The sequence below is a fragment of the Pelodiscus sinensis genome, chromosome 20, assembly GCF_049634645.1.
Source record: "Pelodiscus sinensis isolate JC-2024 chromosome 20, ASM4963464v1, whole genome shotgun sequence".
In the NCBI taxonomy this organism is placed as follows: Eukaryota; Metazoa; Chordata; order Testudines; family Trionychidae; genus Pelodiscus; species Pelodiscus sinensis.
In genome coordinates, this window is record NC_134730.1 from 26699684 (window position 1) to 26721628 (window position 21945).

The 21945-nt window shown below is 65.8% G+C and overlaps 1 protein-coding gene across 4 annotated transcripts in view; it reads right to left on the bottom strand.

Moving 5' to 3' along the window:
- The window catches only part of SDK2 (sidekick cell adhesion molecule 2), a 177653-nt gene that overhangs the window by 18106 nt on the left and 137602 nt on the right, over nucleotides 1-21945 (bottom strand). For 3 of the 4 annotated variants that reach the window (XM_075904029.1, XM_075904031.1, XM_075904032.1), the window contains 23 exons: nucleotides 20976-21112; nucleotides 20514-20661; nucleotides 20287-20427; nucleotides 19999-20180; nucleotides 19423-19538; nucleotides 15019-15214; nucleotides 14661-14759; nucleotides 14207-14398; nucleotides 12939-13060; nucleotides 12693-12802; nucleotides 12120-12270; nucleotides 10309-10546; nucleotides 10072-10187; nucleotides 9486-9675; nucleotides 6569-6667; nucleotides 5867-6061; nucleotides 5216-5417; nucleotides 4527-4630; nucleotides 4146-4216; nucleotides 3552-3687; nucleotides 2478-2534; nucleotides 812-913; nucleotides 301-416 (listed from right to left, as the gene is read on the bottom strand). In XM_075904029.1, the coding sequence (XP_075760144.1) occupies nucleotides 301-416; nucleotides 812-913; nucleotides 2478-2534; nucleotides 3552-3687; nucleotides 4146-4216; nucleotides 4527-4630; nucleotides 5216-5417; nucleotides 5867-6061; nucleotides 6569-6667; nucleotides 9486-9675; nucleotides 10072-10187; nucleotides 10309-10546; nucleotides 12120-12270; nucleotides 12693-12802; nucleotides 12939-13060; nucleotides 14207-14398; nucleotides 14661-14759; nucleotides 15019-15214; nucleotides 19423-19538; nucleotides 19999-20180; nucleotides 20287-20427; nucleotides 20514-20661; nucleotides 20976-21112 (3220 nt within the window). The remainder of the gene's footprint in view (nucleotides 1-300; nucleotides 417-811; nucleotides 914-2477; nucleotides 2535-3551; nucleotides 3688-4145; nucleotides 4217-4526; nucleotides 4631-5215; nucleotides 5418-5866; nucleotides 6062-6568; nucleotides 6668-9485; nucleotides 9676-10071; nucleotides 10188-10308; nucleotides 10547-12119; nucleotides 12271-12692; nucleotides 12803-12938; nucleotides 13061-14206; nucleotides 14399-14660; nucleotides 14760-15018; nucleotides 15215-19422; nucleotides 19539-19998; nucleotides 20181-20286; nucleotides 20428-20513; nucleotides 20662-20975; nucleotides 21113-21945) is intronic. The other variant, XM_075904030.1, reaches the window with a different exon arrangement.

Here is a 21945-nt window from a genome sequence, read left to right on the forward strand (position 1 = left end):
GAAACTGAGGCAGGCAGGGTTGATGAGCTGGTATTAGAGGGAAACTGAGGCAGAGCGGGGTTGATGAGCTGGTATCAGAGGGAAACTGAGGCAGACCGGGTTGATGAGCTGGCATTAGAGGGAAACTGAGGCAGAGCGGGGTTAATGAGCTGGCACTAGAGGGAAGCCAATGGGAGCTCTGGGGGTGCCCCTCAGCACCATGTCCCGCAGGGAGCGGGGTGGCGTGGGGGTGGGCTCCCAGGGGCTGTGCCGACTGTCAGCCATGCATGCAGCCCAGGCAGTGGGAGACAGGGCCAGTACCTTGTAGCCCTGGATGTCGCCATTCTGCGCCTCCCGGGGCGGCGGCTCCCACGTGACGTCCAGCTGGGTGGCCGTGGAGGTCTGCACGGCCACGTTCTGCGGCGGGGCGGTGGGCACTGCAAAGCGGAGCGAGCTGGGGTGAGCGCGCCAGGGCCCCCCAGTGCTCCCGTCCCCCGGCCCGGCGACGGGGTGTCAGGAGAAGGGGACGTCCCCTCTTCCGTCTGATGGCACCCTCTGCCTGGGGACACCAGGGGGGCCTCTCTTGCAGCGCTGTGCTGCTGTCACGGGGTCCAGGCGCCGCGCCCCAGCCCTTGGCTGCTCAGACGACGGGCCAGCCTGGCTCCTTGCGGGGGAGCGTGGCGGCTGCCGCTCAGGGAACGGCGACCGCTCTGGGAAACTCCCTTAGCTCAGCTGGGCCCGTGGATTCCCTGCTGAGGGCTGGCTGTGGCCGTGGCCCTTCGTGACCCACGGGGGAGCTTGACGCGGAGATGCCCGCGCAGCCCTGACTCACCCGCCTCGCCCACGAAGACCTCCTGGGGGGGGCTGGAGGGCCCCTCGCCCACGGCGTTGTACACGCTCATGCGGATCTCGTAGCGCCTGTGCTTGCTCAGATCTGCAGGGGGCGAGAGGGGGGGGACGTGGGTGCCAGGGAGAGCAGGGCAGGGGAGTTTCATCACCCCCATGAGTCCCTTCCCTGCTCCCCAGGGCCAGGCAGGGTGCTGGGATGCCCCCGCCGCAGGGCAGTTCTGCTGGTAGGTCTGCTCCGCTCCCTGGTGTGATGGGGAGCAGTGACATGGCCGGGCACCCTGCGCCCGTGAGCAGAGAGGGGTGTACGTGGGCTCTGGCGGGGGCGCACTGGCTGGGGCGCTGGCTCCAGAAGGCCCTGGCTGCTCTGCTGCGCCCCAGGGCCCCGGCTCTGCCAGCCTGTCCTGGACCCTGTTCCCAACTCCCCTGGGTCCTGCCTTCACTGGCCTGTTCTGGACCCTGCTCCCTACTCCCCTGGGTCCTGCCTTCACTGGCCTGTTCTGGACCCTGCTCCCTACTCCCCTGGGTCCTGCCCTCACTGGCCTGTTCTGGACCCCGCCCCCCATGGCTTGCACAGCTGTGACCCAAGGTTGCACCAGGGGTGGACAGCTGCAGAGCTGGGCTATCCCCAGCGGAGGGTGGGGCCTGTCTCTGAGCCCTTGGCCTTGCGAAGGGGCCTGGCGCCTGGCAGGGACGTGTGCACAGGACCCGAGCCGTGCTGTGACGACTGCCCTGCGGGAAGCCTGCCCTACCCCAGCCCCAGCAAGCTCTGCACAGGAGCAGGGCTGGGCTCAGCTGCAGGACCTGGGTGCATGTGTGGGGCCGAGGAGTTCCCTGTAAGCGGAGTGCTTGGTCAACCACCCGGAGAGATTCAGATACTGCTCAGCTGATTAGCAGAGTGGCCACAATGGCCTGTGTTTCTACGGGTGGTGCACATCCACACGTGTCAGTGCATGTAACAAAATGTATTCCACACATGGAAGGCAAAAATCAGAGGGAACATTGAGGAGTGGCCCCCTGCCTTCTTATCGGCGCCACTGGGAAGATGAAGATACCAGCCCTGCTGCTGGGCTGGCCTGCTGCCCACATTTCTAATCCCCCGCCCCACAGAGCAGCCGGCCACCTCAGTGCTCCCACACCTGAAAAGGTCCCCATTTCCATCAGCTGGGCCGCCAGGAGCATTCATGAGGGGCAGGGGATGACTTGGCTGGAAGCAGCCACCCAAAGGAAAGTCGCGGCCCTGCTCTGGTGCCAGGTGAGGGCACGAACGGGCAATGCCGTGGCACCTGCTGGCTTCCAGAGAAAGTGGGGCGCGGGGGTGCCCCCACCTGCCCGACGGTACCGACCCCCCACCCCACTGCCACAGGCCTCTAGCAGAGAGGAGAAATCAGAGACAGCTCCCTGGGGCGCATGCAAGGGCAGAAAGGCAAGACGGGGAGCAGGAGAGATTTCCTATTGCAGCTCCCTGTGGACGCTGCAGAGCCCGGAGCTCCCCCAGCGCAGGTCTGGAGGGGCTCAGCCCCGGGGCCCCCAGGGGTCTCTGGCCAGCGGACGAGCCCGGCATGCGGCGGGGGTGGGGAGGCCAGGCGGAAAGCGGCACGCAGACGGACGGGGAGACGCCAAGGAGCCCGAAGCAGCCAGCGGAGACTTACTGTCCAGTTCGTGCTGCGTGAGGCTGGCTCCGGTCAGGTTCCGCACGGCGTAGCCGGCTGCGGCGTGGAGAGGCAGCGCAGGGAGAGCGGTCAGTGGGTTAGGCGCACACGCAGAGGGACGCAATCGAGGGGGCAAGCAGGCCAGGCGCCCCGCGGAGCCGGGAGCAGCAGGGCGGATGCCCGGGGTAGCGCAGGGGCAGCGTGGTTAGCGGGGGCGGGCCCGCTGGGGAGTCTCTGCCGGCCAGGGCTTCAGGGGAGAGGGAGCTGGGGAGAGCCGGGCAGCGGGCCCTGGGAGTGACGGGCTGGCGGTGCCCTGGCTGAGTGCACACCCCTGGGTCCGCCCTTGGGACTGCCTCTCCGGCCCGGCCTGGCGCGGGGGGCCGGGTCTCTGTCCCTCCCCCTGCCCTGAAGGGAGTCCGGTCTGGTGCCCACCTAGCACTGGGTGGCCCGCCCCTCCCCTCCCCTCCCCTTCTGCATGACCAGGGCATAGGCCTCCACCTTGCCCAGGGGCTGTTCCCCTGAGTAGCAGCCTGGGCATGAACCGGTGCCAGGGAGTGCACCCCCCAGGGCCAGGGGCGGGGCCAGGATCCGGGATGACTGACAGCCCTCGGCCCAGCCCCCCCAGGGGGGTGGGGCTGTTGTCAGGGGGCTTTCGCATGCGTCTGGGGGGTCCCCAGCTGCCCCGTTCCCGTGGGGGAAGCAAACAAGAGACTTGGCAAACGGGGAGGTTAAAAAGCGCCAGGACACATTTCGGATTCTCCCCCCCAACCAACGTCCCTCCCGCCAGGCTCCCATTGCTCCAGAGCCCCCCGCCCCGGCCCCTTGGCATCAGCGCTCACGCTCCCTGCCTGAGGCGTGGGCTCAGCCTGCTGCCCCGAGCCCCTGGGGCCGGCCGGCCGGTGTTCCTGCACAGAGCGCTCGGGGGGGTTACAAGGCAGGGCCCAGGGTGGGGCTGGGGGTCTTGGAGAACCCCATGGTCTGGGGTGAGAGGACCCCCCCGACGCCCCTCCCCACCCATCTGCGTTTCCAGGGGCCGCGGTTCCTGCCCCGCCAGGGCCGAGCACAGGCACTCACGTGTGAGCTCCGTCCACTTGGCGCCAGGGCCGCCCAGGCTGCGCGTGGTGAAGCTGCGGGGCCCGTCGGAGACCAGCTCGCGGTAGCGGATCCGGAAACCGAGCAGGATCCCGTTGATCTTGTCCTCGGAGGGGGGCTGCACGGGGCGGGGGGGGGGCAGGAGCCAAGAGGCAGGTGCCGTCAGGGACGGGGAGCCCACGGAGAGGGGGCCTTCCCCACCAACCTGCGCAGCGCTGGCCACTCCTGGACCCTCCCCCCACCACGCTCTGCAGGCCCCCTGAGGCCGGGGAGGGGTCTTCAGAGCCCCGCCTTGGGGTGGGGGAGGGATCAGGGCTGAGAGACGCCAGCAACACCCCCAGCCCTTGCAGGTCCCTGGGGAGCAGCAGCACCCCCTGGAGCCAGCCTGCTTGGCCTCTCCCCGCGGCCGGCCGCTGGGTTCTACCGACCAGCAGCACCGGGCAGGAGCTTTGGGAGACGCCGCGCCGGGCAGCCTGGCCGGAGAGAGAGTGAGACCGGGAGGGGAGGGCAGCGTGGTGCCGCAGGGCCAGGCCGGGGTGGGGCGGCTGTCGGGGGCGGCGCGCCGCCGCTCGGTACCTGCCAGCGGATCAGGACGGAGGTGGTGGTGTGCGGCGTGACCGAGAGGATGGTGGGGGCTTCCTCTGGGGCTGAGGGGAGAAGAAACACAGGTGAGCAGCGGAGAGGCAGGAGGGTCCCTTCCCCCCGGGCCAGCCCAGGTGCGCTGGCCCCAGACCCCGGCTCTCTCCCTGACAGCTCAGGGGGTCGCCGCCCTCCACGCGGTCCCTGGGCGGCATCCCCGCTGCACTGGGCCAGGTGCAGAGTGAGACGAGGGGCCCCCGTGACAGCCCCCCCCAGCCGCTGGAGACCAGGCGCCCTGCAGCCTCCGGGCACCGTGTCTCCCAGCAGCCTCCGGGCACCGTGTCTCCCAGGCTTCCCGGGGCGGGGAAGGGCACTGACCGGCCTGCAGCGTGGTGAGCGACTCCGACTCGCGGCTGTACGCGCTGTCCCCGATGTCGTTGGTCGCCTTGACGCGGAACTTGTAGGAGGTGAAGGGTTTCAACCTGAGGGAGGGGCAGGGCAGGGGCGTGAGGCACGGGGGGGGAGGAGGGGGCATAGGTGCTGTCTTCCCTTCTAGCCGCAGGTGGGGGGGCTACCCCCACCCCCAGGCCCTACCCCTTCCCCCAAACCTCCTCGCCCTCGCTCCCGGAGCCTCAGACCCCGCAAACTAGCCGGAAGTGCTGGGCAGGAGGGAGGCCCGGGGGAGAAATTGGCTGCTGGGTGCTCCGCACCCACTAATCCCTGCCCCCCCCCCAGGTGCTCCAGCCCCGGAGCACTCCCGGAGCTGGCGCCTATGGCTGGGGGGCTCCGGGACCAAGGGCTTGTGGGAACCCAGAGCTTTCCAGCAGAGGCAGGGTATGAAATGGAGCAGCCCTGCTCTGGCCAGGGGGTGGGGGGATGAGATCAGCTAAAGTGCCCAGGAGGCGTCACAAAGCCATTCTCCTGGTGGGGAAACCGAGGCACGAAGTGGGGCCTTAGGTCAGCAGCAGCAGCGGGAAGAAAAGCCAGACCTCTTGACTCCCAGCCCAGTGCCCCTAGGCCGCGCTGCCTCTCGCTTCCCCCCACCCCACCCCAAGGCCCCGCCTCACCGGTCCACGACGAAGGAGGTGGCGTTGTGGCTGACGGAGGCGGAGTGCAGCGTCCACTCGCCCGCCGGCAGCTCGCGGGTCTGCACGGTGTAGTAGCGCACGGGGGAGAGGCCGTCGCTGCCTGGCTCCCAGCACAGCAGCACGCTGCGGGCTTTCACGTCCTCCTGCTGCACCACGGGCTTGCTGGGGGGCTGCGGGCGGTCTGAGGAGAGGGAGAGGGGCGTGAGGGCTCGGGGCTGCTCCCATCTCCCCTCGGGCAGGGCCTGGCTTCCAGGCCCGCTGCTGGCTCGGAGGGCAGCGCCGCGGCACATGGCACGAGGTCTCTGTGAGGCGGCAGTGGCACATTGCACGAGCCCTATGAGGCCTCTGTGAGGCAGCCGTGGCCTATCGCACGAGCCCTCTGTGAGGCAGCCGTGGCCTGTCGCACGAGCCCTCTGTGAGGCAGTCATGGCCTGTCGCACGAGACCTCTGTGAGAAGGCAGTGGTGCGTTGCATGAGGCCTCTGTGAGAAGGCAGTGGTGGATCGCACAAGGCCTCTGTGAGAAGGCAGTGGTGCATCGCACGAGGCCTCTGTGAGGCGGCTGCGGCTCATGGCATGAGGCTTGTGAGGTGGTGGTGTCCTCGGCCCCCCCAGCCCCGGCGCATGGTTACCTCTCTTCTCGGTGGTCACCACCAGCGCCTCGGCCGCCTCGCCCCAGCCTTTGCGGGTCTGCGCCGTGATGCGGAAGAGGTACGTCGACTCCGGCTGCAGGCCGGCGGCCGTGTACTGGCGGGCGCTGGGGTTGAGCACTTCCACGGTGGCGGCGTTGGCGCTGGTGGTGTTCAGGCGGTGGGTGATCTGGTAGGCTGTGGAGAAGGGTGACAGAGACGGTCAGCGAGTGCTGGGCAGGGGGAGACGTGCCGGGGGTGCCCCTATCCCTGCCTGCCCGGGGGGGGGCCAGGCCGGGGGAGACGTTCACAACGGGCCCTTGGGGGCTCCCAGGCCTGGGCCCGTCCCATCACAGCGCCAGGCAGGGCTGGCACCGGCTGCCGTACCCTGCCCTGCGGCAGCTCGCTCAGCCGCCCACCTGCCTGGAGCACAGTCTGTGTCCCTCCTGGCTCCGTGATGCATCGGGGAGCAGCTCGGGCGTGTCCAGGAGCCGAGGTTGCTGGCTCCTGCCTGGTGATGTATCAGGGGAGCAGCTGGGGCCCCGCGGGAACATGCCGCGCCGGGCCCTCGTGGGACACTTCCCAGAGAGGCCCCCCCCCCGCCCCGCTCACACCCGGCTGCCCGACCGTGGAACAGCTGCCGGCCAGGGGCTCCCAGCGCAGCACCGGCACGGCCGCCCCGAGCCCGCGGGGGGAAGCGCTTACCTAGGACGATGCCGTTCGGCGCGGCGGGGGGCTGCCAGATCAGCCGGACGGACGTGGTTCTCACTTCCGGGAAGAGGATGCCCACCGGGGGCCCTGGCACTGAGCGAGAGCAGAGGGCGCTGGGTGATGGGCAGCCAGGCTCAGAGCCCTCGGGGAAGGGAGCCCGGCCCAGCCCAGCAGCTGGGGGAGCCCCTTGGCCAAGCCCCTATGCTAGCGCCCACTGGGGCTCCATCGCAGAACCTGCCAGGGCAGCTGGGCGCAAAAACTCCCACCCTCTTAGGGACACACACAGCTCCCCCCCAGGGCCACACCAATCCCCCGTAGGGACACACACTGCCCCCTCTTAGGGACACACACAGCTCCCCCCCAGGGCCACACCAATCCCCCGTAGGGACACACACTGCCCCCTCTTAGGGACACACACAGCTCCCCCCCAGGGACACACCAATCCCCCGTAGGGACACACACTGCCCCCTCTTAGGGACACACACAGCTCCCCCCCAGGGCCACACCAATCCCCCGTAGGGACACACACTGCCCCCTCTTAGGGACACACACTGCTCCCCCCCAGGGACACACCAATCCCCCGTAGGGACACACACTGCCCCCTCTTAGGGACACACACAGCTCCCCCCCAGGGCCACACCAATCCCCCGTAGGGACACAGACTGCCCCCTCTTAGGGACACACACAGCTCCCCCCCAGGGACACACCAATCCCCCGTAGGGACACAGACTGCCCCCTCTTAGGGACACACACAGCTCCCCCCCAGGGACACACCAATCCCCCGTAGGGACACAGACTGCCCCCTCTTAGGGACACACACAGCTCCCCCCCAGGGACACACCAATCCCCCTTAGGGACACAGACTGCCCCCTCTTAGGGACACACACAGCTCCCCCCCAGGGCCACACCAATCCCCCGTAGGGACACACACTGCCCCCTCTTAGGGACACACACTGCTCCCCCCCAGGGACACACCAATCCCCCGTAGGGACACACACTGCCCCCTCTTAGGGACACACACAGCTCCCCCCCAGGGCCACACCAATCCCCCGTAGGGACACAGACTGCCCCCTCTTAGGGACACACACAGCTCCCCCCCAGGGACACACCAATCCCCCGTAGGGACACAGACTGCCCCCTCTTAGGGACACACACAGCTCCCCCCCAGGGACACACCAATCCCCCGTAGGGACACAGACTGCCCCCTCTTAGGGACACACACAGCTCCCCCCCAGGGACACACCAATCCCCCTTAGGGACACAGACTGCCCCCTCTTAGGGACACACACAGCTCCCCCCCAGGGACACACCAATCCCCCTTAGGGACACACACTGCCCCCTCTTAGGGACACACACAGCTCCCCCCCAGGGACACACCAATCCCCCGTAGGGACACAGACTGCCCCCTCTTAGGGACACACACAGCTCCCCCCCAGGGACACACCAATCCCCCGTAGGGACACACACTGCCCCCTCTTAGGGACACACACAGCTCCCCCCCAGGGACACACCAATCCCCCTTAGGGACACAGACTGCCCCCTCTTAGGGACACACACAGCTCCCCCCCAGGGACACACCAATCCCCCGTAGGGACACACACTGCCCCCTCTTAGGGACACACACAGCTCCCCCCCAGGGACACACCAATCCCCCGTAGGGACACAGACTGCCCCCTCTTAGGGACACACACAGCTCCCCCCCAGGGACACACCAATCCCCCGTAGGGACACAGACTGCCCCCTCTTAGGGACACACACAGCTCCCCCCCAGGGACACACCAATCCCCCGTAGGGACACAGACTGCCCCCTCTTAGGGACACACACAGCTCCCCCCCAGGGACACACCAATCCCCCGTAGGGACACAGACTGCCCCCTCTTAGGGACACACACAGCTCCCCCCCAGGGACACACCAATCCCCCGTAGGGACACACACTGCCCCCTCTTAGGGACACACACTGCTCCCCCCCAGGGACACACCAATCCCCCGTAGGGACACACACTGCCCCCTCTTAGGGACACACACTGCTCCCCCCCAGGGACACACCAATCCCCCGTAGGGACACACACTGCCCCCTCTTAGGGACACACACAGCTCCCCCCCAGGGACACACCAATCCCCCGTAGGGACACACACTGCCCCCTCTTAGGGACACACACAGCTCCCCCCCAGGGACACACCAATCCCCCGTAGGGACACAGACTGCCCCCTCTTAGGGACACACACAGCTCCCCCCCAGGGACACACCAATCCCCCGTAGGGACACAGACTGCCCCCTCTTAGGGACACACACAGCTCCCCCCCAGGGACACACCAATCCCCCGTAGGGACACACACTGCCCCCTCTTAGGGACACACACAGCTCCCCCCCAGGGACACACCAATCCCCCGTAGGGACACACACTGCCCCCTCTTAGGGACACACACAGCTCCCCCCCAGGGACACACCAATCCCCCGTAGGGACACACACTGCCCCCCATACTGAAGGGACACCCATGGACCCCTCCCCTAGAGACACCCTTCCCACACCCGCAGCTTCTGTAGGGATACACATGCTGTAGGGGAACCCCTCATCCCTACACCCCCTTTTTGGGGCATGCACCCTCTTTTCACTCCCTTGGGGCACCCCCCAGCACACCCCCACGTGACCGGGCACGCACCCCAGCGTGTGTGCATACCCCACCCTGTCACACTCAGGGGGGCAGAGGGAGGGCGATGCGCTCGCTCCTCCCTGTTCCACCCCCACACTGTGTTCCTGGGGCTGCAGCCGCACCCCTGCGCCCCCAGGGACGGGACGACGGCGGGGGCCTGTCCCCACCGGGCCTGACAGAGGGCCAGCCAGGGGCTGTTTTCTCCCCAAGGCCCCCTCCCCCCGCCTCAGACCGTCCCTCAGTGGGCGCGGGGCCTACCGTCGTCCAGCGTCCGCTCCAGGACGGGCGGGGAGCTGGGCACGCCGTCGCCGATCCTGGTGAAGGCCAGCACGCGGATCTCGTACAGCACGTACTTGCCCAGGCCCGCCAGCTGGGCGCTGCGGGAGGCGTTCCCCTCCGCCGGCCAGAACTGGGCCTGGGTGTCCGAGTCCTTCTCCTTGTACACCACCTGGAAAGCATCCGGGGTGACACCCTTGTAGCCCGCGCCACCCTCCCCGGGGCTGCCCTGCCCCCTCGCCGGCAGGGCAGGGGCACACGCCAGTCACGGCACAGCCCCATCCCAACGGGACCCCTACCCTGGCACCACGTCCCAGAGCGCCACGCCGCATGCCAGGCAGCCTCGCCCTGCGGAAAAGCCATGGGGGGAGCAGGGACTGGCACGTTTCGGGGAGCTCAGCGAAGGAGCAGCCACGGGACTGGGATCGCGGAGGCCTGGGGTTGGAATTGGGGGGCAGAGCTGGTTGGGAGCCCAGGGCTTTGCTGCAGGAGGCTGTGTGGGGGGGTCCCAGCTGTCCAGAGCGGGGCTGAGGGGTCCCAGCGAAGGGTCGCAGGGGCTGGCACCCACCTTGTACCCCAGGATGCGCCCGTTGCAGTCGGCCTCGGGGATCTCGCTCCATCGGACCAGCATGCTGCTGGAGGTGGTGGCCAGCGCCGAGACGTTGGTGGGGCCGGACGAGGGGACTGGCAAGGGGAGAAGTGAAGTCAGAAGCCGGCCTGTCTGCTCCCCGTGGCCGGGCGGGGCCCGCTAGGCTGGGGCTCTGCCGGCACAGCAGGCTCAGGGACAGCGGGGTGCGGGGGATACCTGACTCCCTGGTGCGCCCCACCACGACGTGGCTCCAGGGCCCGGCCCCGATGGCGTTGAAGGCCTGCACCTGCACGCGGTACTCCGTCCACTCCTCCAGGTCCTCGATGGTGAACTCCCGCTCCACCCGGTCGTGGATCACGTGCGCCACCGTCCTGCCCCGCCCGTCCGCCCGCGTGTACCGCAGCTTGTAGCCCACCGACTCCGGGTTCCCGTTGTACTCCAGCTCGGGGAGCGGCTGGGGGGAGACGCTCAGCACCGGCCGGCCTCACTGGCCCTCCCGTACCTGTCCTGACCCCCGTGCAGCTCTGCCTGGCTACCCCAGGCACCTCATCACACGGCCCCCTGCTAACCCGCGTGCCTCCCTTAACGCCCAGCCCCCCAGCACTGTCCCCCGCTAACCCGCGTCCCTTCTCTATTGCCCAGCCCCCCAGCACAGCCCCCCGCTAACCCACATCCCTTCCCTATCGCCCAGCCCCCCAGCACTGTCCCCCACTAACCCACATCCCTTCCCTATCGCCCAGCCCCCCAGCACTGTCCCCCGCTAACCCACATCCCTTCCCTATCGCCCAGCCCCCCAGCACTGTCCCCCGCTAACCCACATCCCTTCCCTATCGCCCAGCCCCCCAGCACTGTCCCCCGCTAACCCACATCCCTTCCCTATCGCCCAGCCCCCCAGCACTGTCCCCCGCTAACCCACATCCCTTCTCTATTGCCCAGCCCCCCAGCACAGCCCCCCGCTAACCCACATCCCTTCCCTATCGCCCAGCCCCCCAGCACTGTCCCCCGCTAACCCGCGTCCCTTCTCTATTGCCCAGCCCCCCCAGCACAGCCCCCCGCTAACCCACATCCCTTCCCTATCGCCCAGCCCCCCAGCACTGTCCCCCGCTAACCCACATCCCTTCCCTATCGCCCAGCCCCCCAGCACTGTCCCCCGCTAACCCATGTCCCTTCTCTATCGCCCAGCCCCCCAGCACAGCCCCCCGCTAACCCACATCCCTTCCCTATCGCCCAGCCCCCCAGCACAGCCCCCCGCTAACCCACATCCCTTCCCTATCGCCCAGCCCCCCAGCACTGTCCCCCGCTAACCCACGTCCCTTCCCTATCGCCCAGCCCTCAGCACAGCCCCCGCTAACCCACATCCCTTCCCTATCGCCCAGCCCCCAGCACAGCCCCCGCTAACCCACATCCCTTCCCTATCGCCCAGCCCCCCAGCACAGCCCCCGCTAACCCACGTCCCTTCCCTATCGCCCAGCCCCCCAGCACAGCCCCCGCTAACCCACATCCCTTCCCTATCGCCCAGCCCCCCAGCACTGTCCCCCGCTAACCCACATCCCTTCCCTATCGCCCAGCCCCCCAGCACAGCCCCCGCTAACCTACGTCCCTTCCCTATCGCCCAGCCCCCCAGCACAGCCCCCGCTAACCCACATCCCTTCCCTATCGCCCAGCCCCCCAGCACAGCCCCCGCTAACCCACGTCCCTTCTCTATCGCCCAGCCCCCCAGCACAGCCCCCGCTAACCCACGTCCCTTCCCTATCGCCCAGCCCCCCAGCACAGCCCCCGCTAACCCACGTCCCTTCTCTATCGCCCAGCCCCCCAGCACTGTCCTCTGCTAACCCACGTCCCTTCCCTATCGCCCAGCCCCCCAGCACTGTCCCCCGCTAACTCACGTCCCTTCCCTAACGCTCAGCCCCCCATTACTGTCCCCCCCCTCCCCACAAAGGCCTTTTAGCGTCCAACACGGCCGCAGCCCTCAGGCCCTGCTCCGAGCCTGGCTCCCGCCCAAGGTAGCGCCCGGCAGGGTCACTCACCATCCAGCGCAGCCACAGGCTGGTCTCGCTGGCCGTCCGCAGGGTGACGTTGGTGGGCGCCACATCTGGGGGGGCCTGCAGGGTCTGCACCCGCCTGGAGGGCAGGCTGGGCGGGCTAGTGCCCACAATGTTCACCTGCCTCAGGCGGAAGCTGCGAGGGGCAGAGCCGAGTCACCACGGGCAGGGCAGGGGCTCGGGGCGGCTGTGGGCACCGCTGAGCCCCACCCCTAGCGCAACAGGGCATGGGCCGCAGTACAAGCCCAGGGGCAGGGAACGCACGGGGGGCGGGGAGTACCCCCGCCAGCAATGCTGCCTCCGCCCTGTGCTCTGGCCGACACGAGAGGAAAGGTTCAACCCACGTGCTGCCCAATCGATGGGCAGAGCGCCCACATTTTGTTTCTATGGGTGGTGCACATTTGCATGTGCCTTGGTGCACAGAAAAAATTATTCCGCACGTGGATGGGAAAAGTCTGCATGCGGAAGGAAAAGAGTAGAGGGATGTTGACCTAGAGCCGCTCCCGTAGCAGCCGTAGTAGGGACAGGGCGGCAGCCTCGCCCGGTCCCAGCACCCACCTGTAGTAAGTGTAGGGGCGGAGGTTGGGTACCTCCATGGCACGGGCGTCGGGGTCGTTGGCCAGCTGGTGAAGGAGCTCCCACTCCTCGTTCTCGCCGGTCTGACCCACCTGTGGACAAAGGGAGGGCGTGAGGCACCGGGGCCCTGCCTACGCCACGCCCGGGCCCCGTCTGGAGAGCAGCGTCCCAGCCCTCAAGAGCAAGGTGCCTGCGCCCCCACACCCCGGGCTCCCCGGCTGCCCTCACCTGAGCTTCCACCAGCCAGCGGGAAATGGAGGTCTTCCCGTCGTAGCCCGGCCGGAACTGCAGGGCGACCGAGCGCGGGCCGATGTTGGAGATGCCCAGATTGGTCGGCGCGCCGGGGAGCTCTGCAGGGAGAGGGCGGGATGGGAGGGGGCGTCCCGTTGTGGGGCCAGTGGGCGAGGGGGGCTGGCCTGCCCCCTCTGTTGCTGCCCACGCCTGGGTGCCCGGGCCCGTGGCAGCAACAGGGGGAGACTGTGCCACCCACCAGCCCGTCACACACACACACACACACACACACACACACAGTACCACCCACCAGCCCCCCGCCAGCTCACACACACACACACACACAGTACCACCCACCAGCCCCCCGCCAGCTCACACACACACACACACACACACTGTGCCACCCACCAGCTCTCTCTCTCACACACACACAGTAGCACCCACCAGCCCGTCACACACACACACACACACACACACACACACACACACACACTACCAACCACCAGCTCATCTCACACACACACACACACACACACTGTACCACGCACCAGCCCCCCGCCAGCTCTCTCTCTCTCACACACACACACTGTAGCACCCACCAGCACGTCACACACACACACACACACACACACACACACACACACACACTGTGCCACCCACCAGCTCGCTCTCTCTCTCTCTCTCTCTCTCACACACACACACACACACACAGTAGCACCCACCAGCCCATCACACACACACACACACACACACACACACACACACACACACACACACACACAGTAGCACCCACCAGCCCATCACACACACACACTACCAACCACCAGCCCATCTCTCTCTCACACACACACACACACACACACACACACACACAACCACTCACCGGCCCGTCTCACACACACACACACACACACACACACACACACACACACACACACACACACTCACCGGCCCGTCACACACACACACACACACACACACACACACACACACACACACAACCACTCACCAGCCCGTCACACACACACACACACACACAGCTCTAGGGGCAGATACACCCCCAGCACAAGCAGCCAGGCCTGGCTGATGGCCATGAAGGCCTGATGGGCCCAGCTCCTGCTCAGTGCTGCAGCCGGGGTGCCGGTCAGCCCTGGCCCTGGCTCCAGACCCGCGCCCAGGGCGGTCTCCGTGGGGTGCCCTCGAGCCGAGCAGGCTCGTCCTCTGCCAGAAGCCAGCCGGTGGGCGGTGACGGGAGCCGGGTTTACCTGGCGGGACGCCGGAGGAGATGGTGGAGGAGGAGACCAGGCCCTGCCCCTTGGACGTCATGGCGGCCACCTCGATGGTGTAGGTGGTGAGGGCGGTGAGGCTGGTGACGCGGTACTCCAGGGTGACGTTGGGCAGGTAGTGCGTCACCCGCGTATTGGTGCGGTTGTACTCCTCCCAGGAGATCCGGTAGCCTGGAAAACGCAACCCAGCCACATGCCCCCGGGGGAGGGGGTGTCACACTCTGCCCCCCCAATGCGGGACCCTTCCAGGAGACTCTCCCCAACTCACCCAGGCCCCTCCCCTGGGCCCCCCCTGCCTTGCTCCAGTCCCCCAGCAGCCTAGCGCGAGGGGCATTACCCGGAGGCAGAAGGGCAGGGCCAGCCCCTGGAGTGAACGCTGCTCCCTTCTCCCCCGCCCCTGCCGACCCCTCTGCCGTGGGAAATTCACCCTTACCTGTCAGGATGCCGTTCTTCTCCAGGGGCTCCTGCCAGCTGACCTTCAGGGACGTGTCCAGGATCTCGCTGAAGCCGAGGTGCCCCACCGGGCCGGGCGCTGCCCCCAAGCCCCCCAACGTCACGAGTTAGAGCTGAGCAAACCCAGCGCCCGGCTCGGCCCCCCCAGGGCAGCCACCTCCAGGGGAGCCGGGGTCTCCCCGGGGTGCTGGCCATTGGGAGTGCATGGAGCGGGGGTCTCCCAGGGGTGTTCCCCAGGGTGAGGAGGGGCAGCTTCTGGGGCCCAGGTCCCTGGCTGTGCAGGTGCCGCTGGGCCCGCCCCACCCAGCGTGACGAGGGAACGCGAGGCCGCCCCGTACCATCCTCGTGGGTGCGCACCAGCTGCGGCGGGCTGCGCGGGCCGTCCCCCGGCGTGGTGAAGCACAGCACCGAGGTGAAGTACTCCGCGAACTTCTTCAGGCCCCAGATGTAGCCCACGTGGACGCTGTCCTGGAAGTTGGGCCTCACCGTCACCACGGTCGCCTCCTCCTCCTGCTCGGGCTCCCACGCGATCAGCTAGGGGCGCAAAAGCAGCATCACAGCCCTGTGGGTATGTGTGTGTGTGTGTGGTGTGTGTGTGTGAACAGTCTGTGTGTGTACGGCGTGTGTGTGAAAAGGGTGTTGGTGTGTAAGGGGTGTATGTGTGAATGGGGTGTGTGGGTGTGAACAGGGTGTTGGGGTGTATGTGTGAAAGGGGTGTGTGGGTGTGAACAGGGTGTGCATGTGAATGGGGTGTGTGTACACCGTGTGTGTATGTGAACAGGGTGTGTGTGTGTGTGTGTGTGTGTGTGTGTGTGTGTGTGTGAAAATGGGGTGCATGTGTGTGTGTGTACACAGGGGGTGAACAGGGTGCATGTGTGTGAACAGTGTGTGTGTGTGTGTGTGAAAAGGGTGTTGGTGTGTAAGGGGTGTATGTGTGTATGTGTGAACAGAGTGTGTGTGTGTGAACAGGGTGTGTGTGTGTGTGAAAACGGGGTGCGTGTGTGTGTGTGTACACAGGGGGGTGAACGGGGCGCATGTGTGTGAACAGGGTGTGTGTGTGTGTACACAAGGGGATGAATGGGGTATGTGCGTGCGTGTGAGAGAACCAGTTCTCAGCCCCACGGCTGCCCCCTCAGCAGCTGCTCCTTCCAAAGGCGAGTGGGCGAGTGACGGGGGGCCACTAATCCCTGGGACCAGAAGGACACCAAGCCGCCGGGTCCCTTCAGGCTGACGGCGTGGGGGCTCTGCAAACAGCTCGTTAGCAGGGCATGTGGGGGGGTGACCAGGCCGGAGGGGCCATTCTGAGCAGCTAGCCCGTCCGACCTCCTCCATAACACCCCCCCCCCCCGTTACACTCCACCATCCGTGGCTGAGCTGGCAGGGCGTCTTTCCGTCTCCAGGCAAAGTCACGGGGTGAGGGAGAATCGACCCCCCTGTACTACCTCCCGGGACAGGCCGGCAGGTGTGCCTGCGGCGGGGCGAGCCAGACGGCCATCGAAAAGCCAAAGCCGCACATGAATCTACTTTCCGCTGTTGCTGAGTCGGCCCTGAGTGCTGGGTCAGGCACTAAGAGTTTGTTTCTGATGAGTCCATGAGAGGTTCTTCTCCTCCGAACTTCGCTCACCTCCCCCGCCTGCTCAGCATCGGGCAAGGAAGCTCCGTGGGGCTAGCTTTGGAGGGGGGTAGGGTTGCCGGGTGTCCGGTATTGGCCCGGACAGTCCGGTATTTGCAGTTTCTGTCCGGTCAAAAAAACCCAGAAAATACCGGATATGTAAAATGTTCCGTATTTTCTGTTTTTTCTTGGACAGAAGACCACTTGGGACATTCTTCCCGGCTGCATCTGGTGGGGGCAGAGGTGGGGGGAGCGTGGGGATTTAAAGGTGCAGTGACTCTTTTTTTTTGCTCAACAATTTTGGTTTTTTTTTTTTTCCCCTCAACCAATTTTTCCCTGCCAGGTTCAGAATTTTTTGTGAAACTGTCTGGCAACCCTAGAGGGGGGCGGTCAGACAAGCTCAGAAGGGAGTGGCTTTGCCGTATCAACGGGAGTTGTTCGTGAGGCAGGCGGCGTGGGGACGTGGACGTTGGAACAGAGGATTCTTAACCTTCCAGCAGCAGCCGTTACCAACTTGGCAAGCACAGCCACGGAGCTGAACTCGGAGGGCAGGGCGGGGAGTGCTTTGCTTTCTCCGGGGTAACAGAGATTTCCTGTTTTAGGAGGCAACTTCTCTCCGTTTGTCGTCTCAAGACAATACCAACCCTCCAGTGCATCTCCAAAGCCAAGCCTTTCATTCCAGGCCTCGCATTTATACAGAGTTGATTAAACATCAATGAATGATGAAAACAAACCCTCAATGTGTTTTAATAAGCGTGTGTATGAATCCATAGAAAACAATAGACAGCTGATGCTTTGTGATGAATTCCCCCTGATAACAACGCACAATAGCTGCTTTGCGATGGTGTTACATTTAGACGGGATGTCTGGGCATTAAATTGGGACCATGGAAGATAGCCTATAGCAAGTTAATTAGATACTAATTAGGCCCTAAAATACTAATCAAAAATACTAAGTGGCATTTAATAAGTATGTTAAATATTCTGCTTATTTTGGTTATCTTGTTCGGTGGCAATTAAATTCCTGAACTTCTTTGGAGTAGATTAAGAAACAAGTATTATATTGTAATTCAATGTAATTAATGTAAATTTGAATTAATTATGATTTGGAATTAATTACAGAAGCATCAGAGGCTGAGCTCCTGGGCAAGTGTTAAAACTTAGTCAATATAATTTTAATAGGCGTCACTCAATTAGCATACCAGCTTTTGGGGGGTATTTGCATGCAAAGGGGAGCCATTGTTATTAAGGATCTGGGAAGCCGACAATGGAAAGAGATACAAAAAGTTTGAAGACCTGAGTGTGAATTGAGGACTTAAGCTGCTGATTCTGCTCACATCGCCAGCGCGCCTTCCTGGAAGAGCATCGTTCTTGGGGAAACTGAGTCATAAATGCCCCCTTTTCACTAATGAATCCAACGTGAGCAGGAGCTGGAAGGAGGGACAGACCCTGGGTGTGTCTTTGGAAATGTCGTTTGCCCCAGCTTTGCTTAGGTTTGTTAGGGTATGTCTACACTACCCCGCTAGTTCGAACTAGCGAGGTAATGTATGCATACCGCATTTGCAAATGAAGCCCGGGATTTGAATTTCCCGGGCTTCATTTGCATAAGCGGGGAGCCGCCATTTTTAAATCCCCGCTGGTTCGAACCCCGTGCAGCGCGGCTACACGCGGCATGAACTAGGTAGTTCGGATTAGGCTTCCTAGTTCGAACTACCGTTACTCCTCGTGGAGAGGAGGAGGAGGTGGAGAGGGGAGGGCAGGACTGTGAGTCAGCAGCTGACATGCCCTCCTGGCGTGAGCTGTATGGCTGGCTCAGTCGGTTCCTCCCCGCCGTCTCAACGGGCTCCGTACGGAGTCTCTTTTATTATTTTAAATTGACTCCCGTGGCTGCTGGGGTTTCTTGGGGCCGGACTGTGCCTCAGGCCAAGAGCTAAAATCCCGGGGGGGTTGCTCAAAGCCAAATCCACCACAAGCAGGTGGCAGGAACGAGCAAGTGGCTGGTGGAGAGAGGTGAGGAGAGGCCACACTCGGGGTGGGAGGTGGATTCTGCAGCTGCACCGCAGCGACTGGCAGTGGGGTGCAGGGAAGGGCTGGGCCCATGAAGGAGATATTGCCATGGCAACCTCCATGGGGTGGGCCAGTTCCTTAGGGTTTTGGTTATGAGCCCTGGTTGTGGTGTTTGCCCATATTCATGCCATGTCACCCCCCCCCCCCTTTCCTTTTATTAAACGTTTCTTTCCTACGCTCAGCCTCTGTGTGCCCGGGGGGGGGGGGGGTGAATTTCCCAGGTTACTGGGCGGGGGCTGGAGCCAGCTCTGTGGGATAGATGGAGACGAACCCCTGGATATCGAACCCGGCCCTGGCTGCTGGGTAACACCACCCAACCGCAGTTCAGAGCCAAGCTGGAGGAGGGTCTCCCAGTGCAGCGCTGAGTGTGAGCAACACACGGGCAGTGTGTCCTGCCTGCCCATGGCTGGCTCACATGGAGGATAACAACCTCCTACTGCTGCCAGCTCGTGGGATTACTCTGTTGGCTCACTGGGGAGCGTGGTGCCGGAGGTTCGGACCCGAGCCAGGGCCCGTGGCATGGGGGATGCTGTTACGCTCTCTCGCCAGAGCGGGTGAGGACATGAGACACGGGCCGGCTGCCACTGGGTGCGAATGCGGGAGAAGAAAGGACTGTAATGGCTGTGGGGTTGGGGGCCTGCCCCCCGAAGGCCGCCTGCCTGTGCCCATCTTGCCCGCGCACCAGGAGGTCGGGATGCGCAAGCAGCAGCTGCCCTCGTTTTGCTACCTGGGCCTGTGAGCAGCCCGTCCCGAGGTGCGTGGGACGCAGCCACCCGCAGGCTGAGCTCCGGGGCTGGCTCCATGCGGGGACTATAAACCTGCCCCTCCTGTGCAGGCTGCAGCCCCCTCTCCTCACGCAGGGACCCCCCCAGGGCTGCCGCAGCCCCCAGCGGCTCCATGCCCGGGGCAGTCAGACTCTGGGAGCAGGCGGTCGAGGCCAGCAGCGGGCTGGGAGCCAGGACGCCTGGGCGCTCTCCCCAGCTCTGAGGGGGAAGTGGGATGAAAGCAGGACCGCGAGGGAGCTGGGACTCCCAGTACCTCAGTTTCCCTCCCCGGATAAGCACCTTGTATCCCTGGTTGATGCCATTGATGAACTGCGGGCTGGGTGGGTTCCAGGTGAAGCGGATGGTGGTGGCGTTGGTGGCTTCGGCCTGCACGTTGCCCGGGGGCACGGTGGGAACTGCAGGAGACAAAGGGAGGCTCAGCACGGGGGGGGGGGGGGGGTCTGGGGTTTGCAGCTTGGGGGAAGCAGCCGCCACCCTCTGCCCAGGCTGCCCCCCTGCGAGCCGTGGCACCGGGACCGTGTGGGGCAGGGAGCGGCAGGTTGGGCTTCCCTCCCCCCAAAACTGCACTGACCCTCAGAGGCCCCCCCCAACCCTCCCTGGAGTCGGGGAGCACCGCAGGGCCCAGCTCCGCCGCAGGGCAGGCTCACTCGGGAGTGGGGTCTGGAGCAGCTTGGGGCAGGCACCGGCTGGGTGCTCGGCTGCCTGGCATGGGCCGCTTTGCAGGGCGGAGACCTGGGGGCGTCTGGCGGCCCCAGGCAGCATTGGAGCGGAGGCCGGACGAGGGCATCCCTCGGGACGCGGCCCCCCCCACGCAGCCCCAGGCCAGCGGAGACCGGGCCCCCCCTCCTCGCCCACCTCCCTGCAGGGTCCACTCGGTCACCCGGGCGCTGTAGACCCCCAGGCCGGCGCTGTTGTACGCCGCCACCTCGATCTCGTAGTTGGTCCAGATGATCAGGTCCTCCAGGAGCAGGTTGTTGACCTCGGCGTTGGTGATGTTCTTGAACTGGTAGCCCACGGGCAGGCCGGCCAGGCAGAACCTGGGGGCAGGGTGGGGAGGTCAGGCCAGCGGGACCCCTCTGGCTCCAGCCGGCCCACGGGCAGACGCCGCCCCCCAGGCCAGGCCGGCTGCCCCCCGTGGCCTACCTGATGAGGTAGCCTTTCAAGAGGCCGTTCTGGTGGCTCTCGGGGGGCGGCTGCCACTGGATCATGATGGACTGGTTGGTCCTGCCGCTGGCGATGACGTTCTGGGGGGGCGCCGTGGGGGGCTCCTCCGGCAGGGACACCCTGGCAGGGGAGGCAGCAGAGGTAGCGCGTGAGCCCCCCTTTTCCCTGCCCTGGCCGGCTCCCGGGCCCTGCCGACCCCGCCTTACCTCTCGGTGTCCTTGCTGAACTGCCCTTTGCCCACGTCGTTGACGGCGCAGAGGCGGAACTGGTAGGAGCGCGCGGGCACCAGGCCTCGCACCACCACGGAGGTGGCCTCCGGGTCAACGCTGGCCATGAGGGTGGTCCAGGGGGCGTCTGCGGGGCACACAGGGGAGGGGTGGAGCAGGGCGCCAGCAGGTAGGTCGCCACCAGTCCCCCCGGCCTGGTGACCGCTCCTGGCCCTGAGGGGGCCGTTCCGTGGGGCGCACGGCGAGCACGGCCCCAGGGAGGTCTGCTCTCGCCTGAATGCCCTGTCCCGGTGGGGCAGCGCCACGAGCCAGGGCGCTGTGTATGCCAGGGGCCCAACCGGCCCCGTGCACGCCCATCGGTAGCTCGGCCCTCGCACGCCGGCCCCCCCATGGCCTCGGAGCCCCGCCCGGCATGCTGGGTGAGGGAGGCAGGCCCCTTACTGTTCTCGGAGACCTCGAGGGTGTAGCGCAGCAAGGGGCTGTTCCCGTCGAAGGGCTTGGCCCACGTCAGGTTGATGGCTCGTTTCTCCAGCGGGCTCAGCACGGCCACGGGGTTCTCCGGCGCATGAGGGAGCTGCCTGGAGGGGAAGGAGAAACCACGGCTGGAACCGGCGGGGACGCTGCCCTGGAGGCAGGGCGCTGCGGGCGTTTGGGGGCGGGTCACAGAACCCCTGTCCGGGTTGTCTGGCTCTGCGTGGGTGGGCAGGCCTGTGCCGCCCGGCAGCCGTGGCACAGGTGTGCAGGAGACCGGGGGCTTGGCTGCAGGGTGCCCAGATCAGCCGCCTCACAAGAGAGAAGGTGCCACGCTGGCAGGGAGAGTCAGGCTGCACAGGCAGGGGGAGATGCCATAGAAAGGCATGGCAGGTGGGAGGGCACCCGTGGCAGATGGCAGGATGCGTGGGGCGTGGGCAAATACTCGGGCAAGAAGCCAGCAGGGTGCATGTGTGTGGGGGGGAGGCGGGAAGGTGCCTGGGAAGGAAGTTGGCAGGGTGCGTGTGTGTGTGTGTGTGGGGGGAGCTGCCCGGACAGGAGGCTGCCCAGGTGCGTGTGTGTGTGGGGGGGAGGGTGCTCAGGCGGGAGGCTGCCCAGGTGCATGTGTGGGGGGGAGGGTGCTCGGGCGGGAGGCTGCCCAGGTGCAAGTGTGGGGGGGGGAGGGTGCTCGGGCGGGAGGCCGGCAGGGTGCGTGTGTGTGTGTGGGGGGGAGGGTGCTCAGGCGGGAGGCTGCCCAGGTGCATGTGTGGGGGGGGGAGGGTGCTCGGGCGGGAGGCCGGCAGGGTGCGTGTGTGTGTGTGGGGGGGAGGGTGCTCAGGCGGGAGGCCGGCAGGGTGCGTGTGTGGGGGGGGGAGGGTGCTCAGGCGGGAGGCCGGCAGGGTGCGTGTGTGTGTGGGGGGGGGAGGTGCCTGGACAGGAG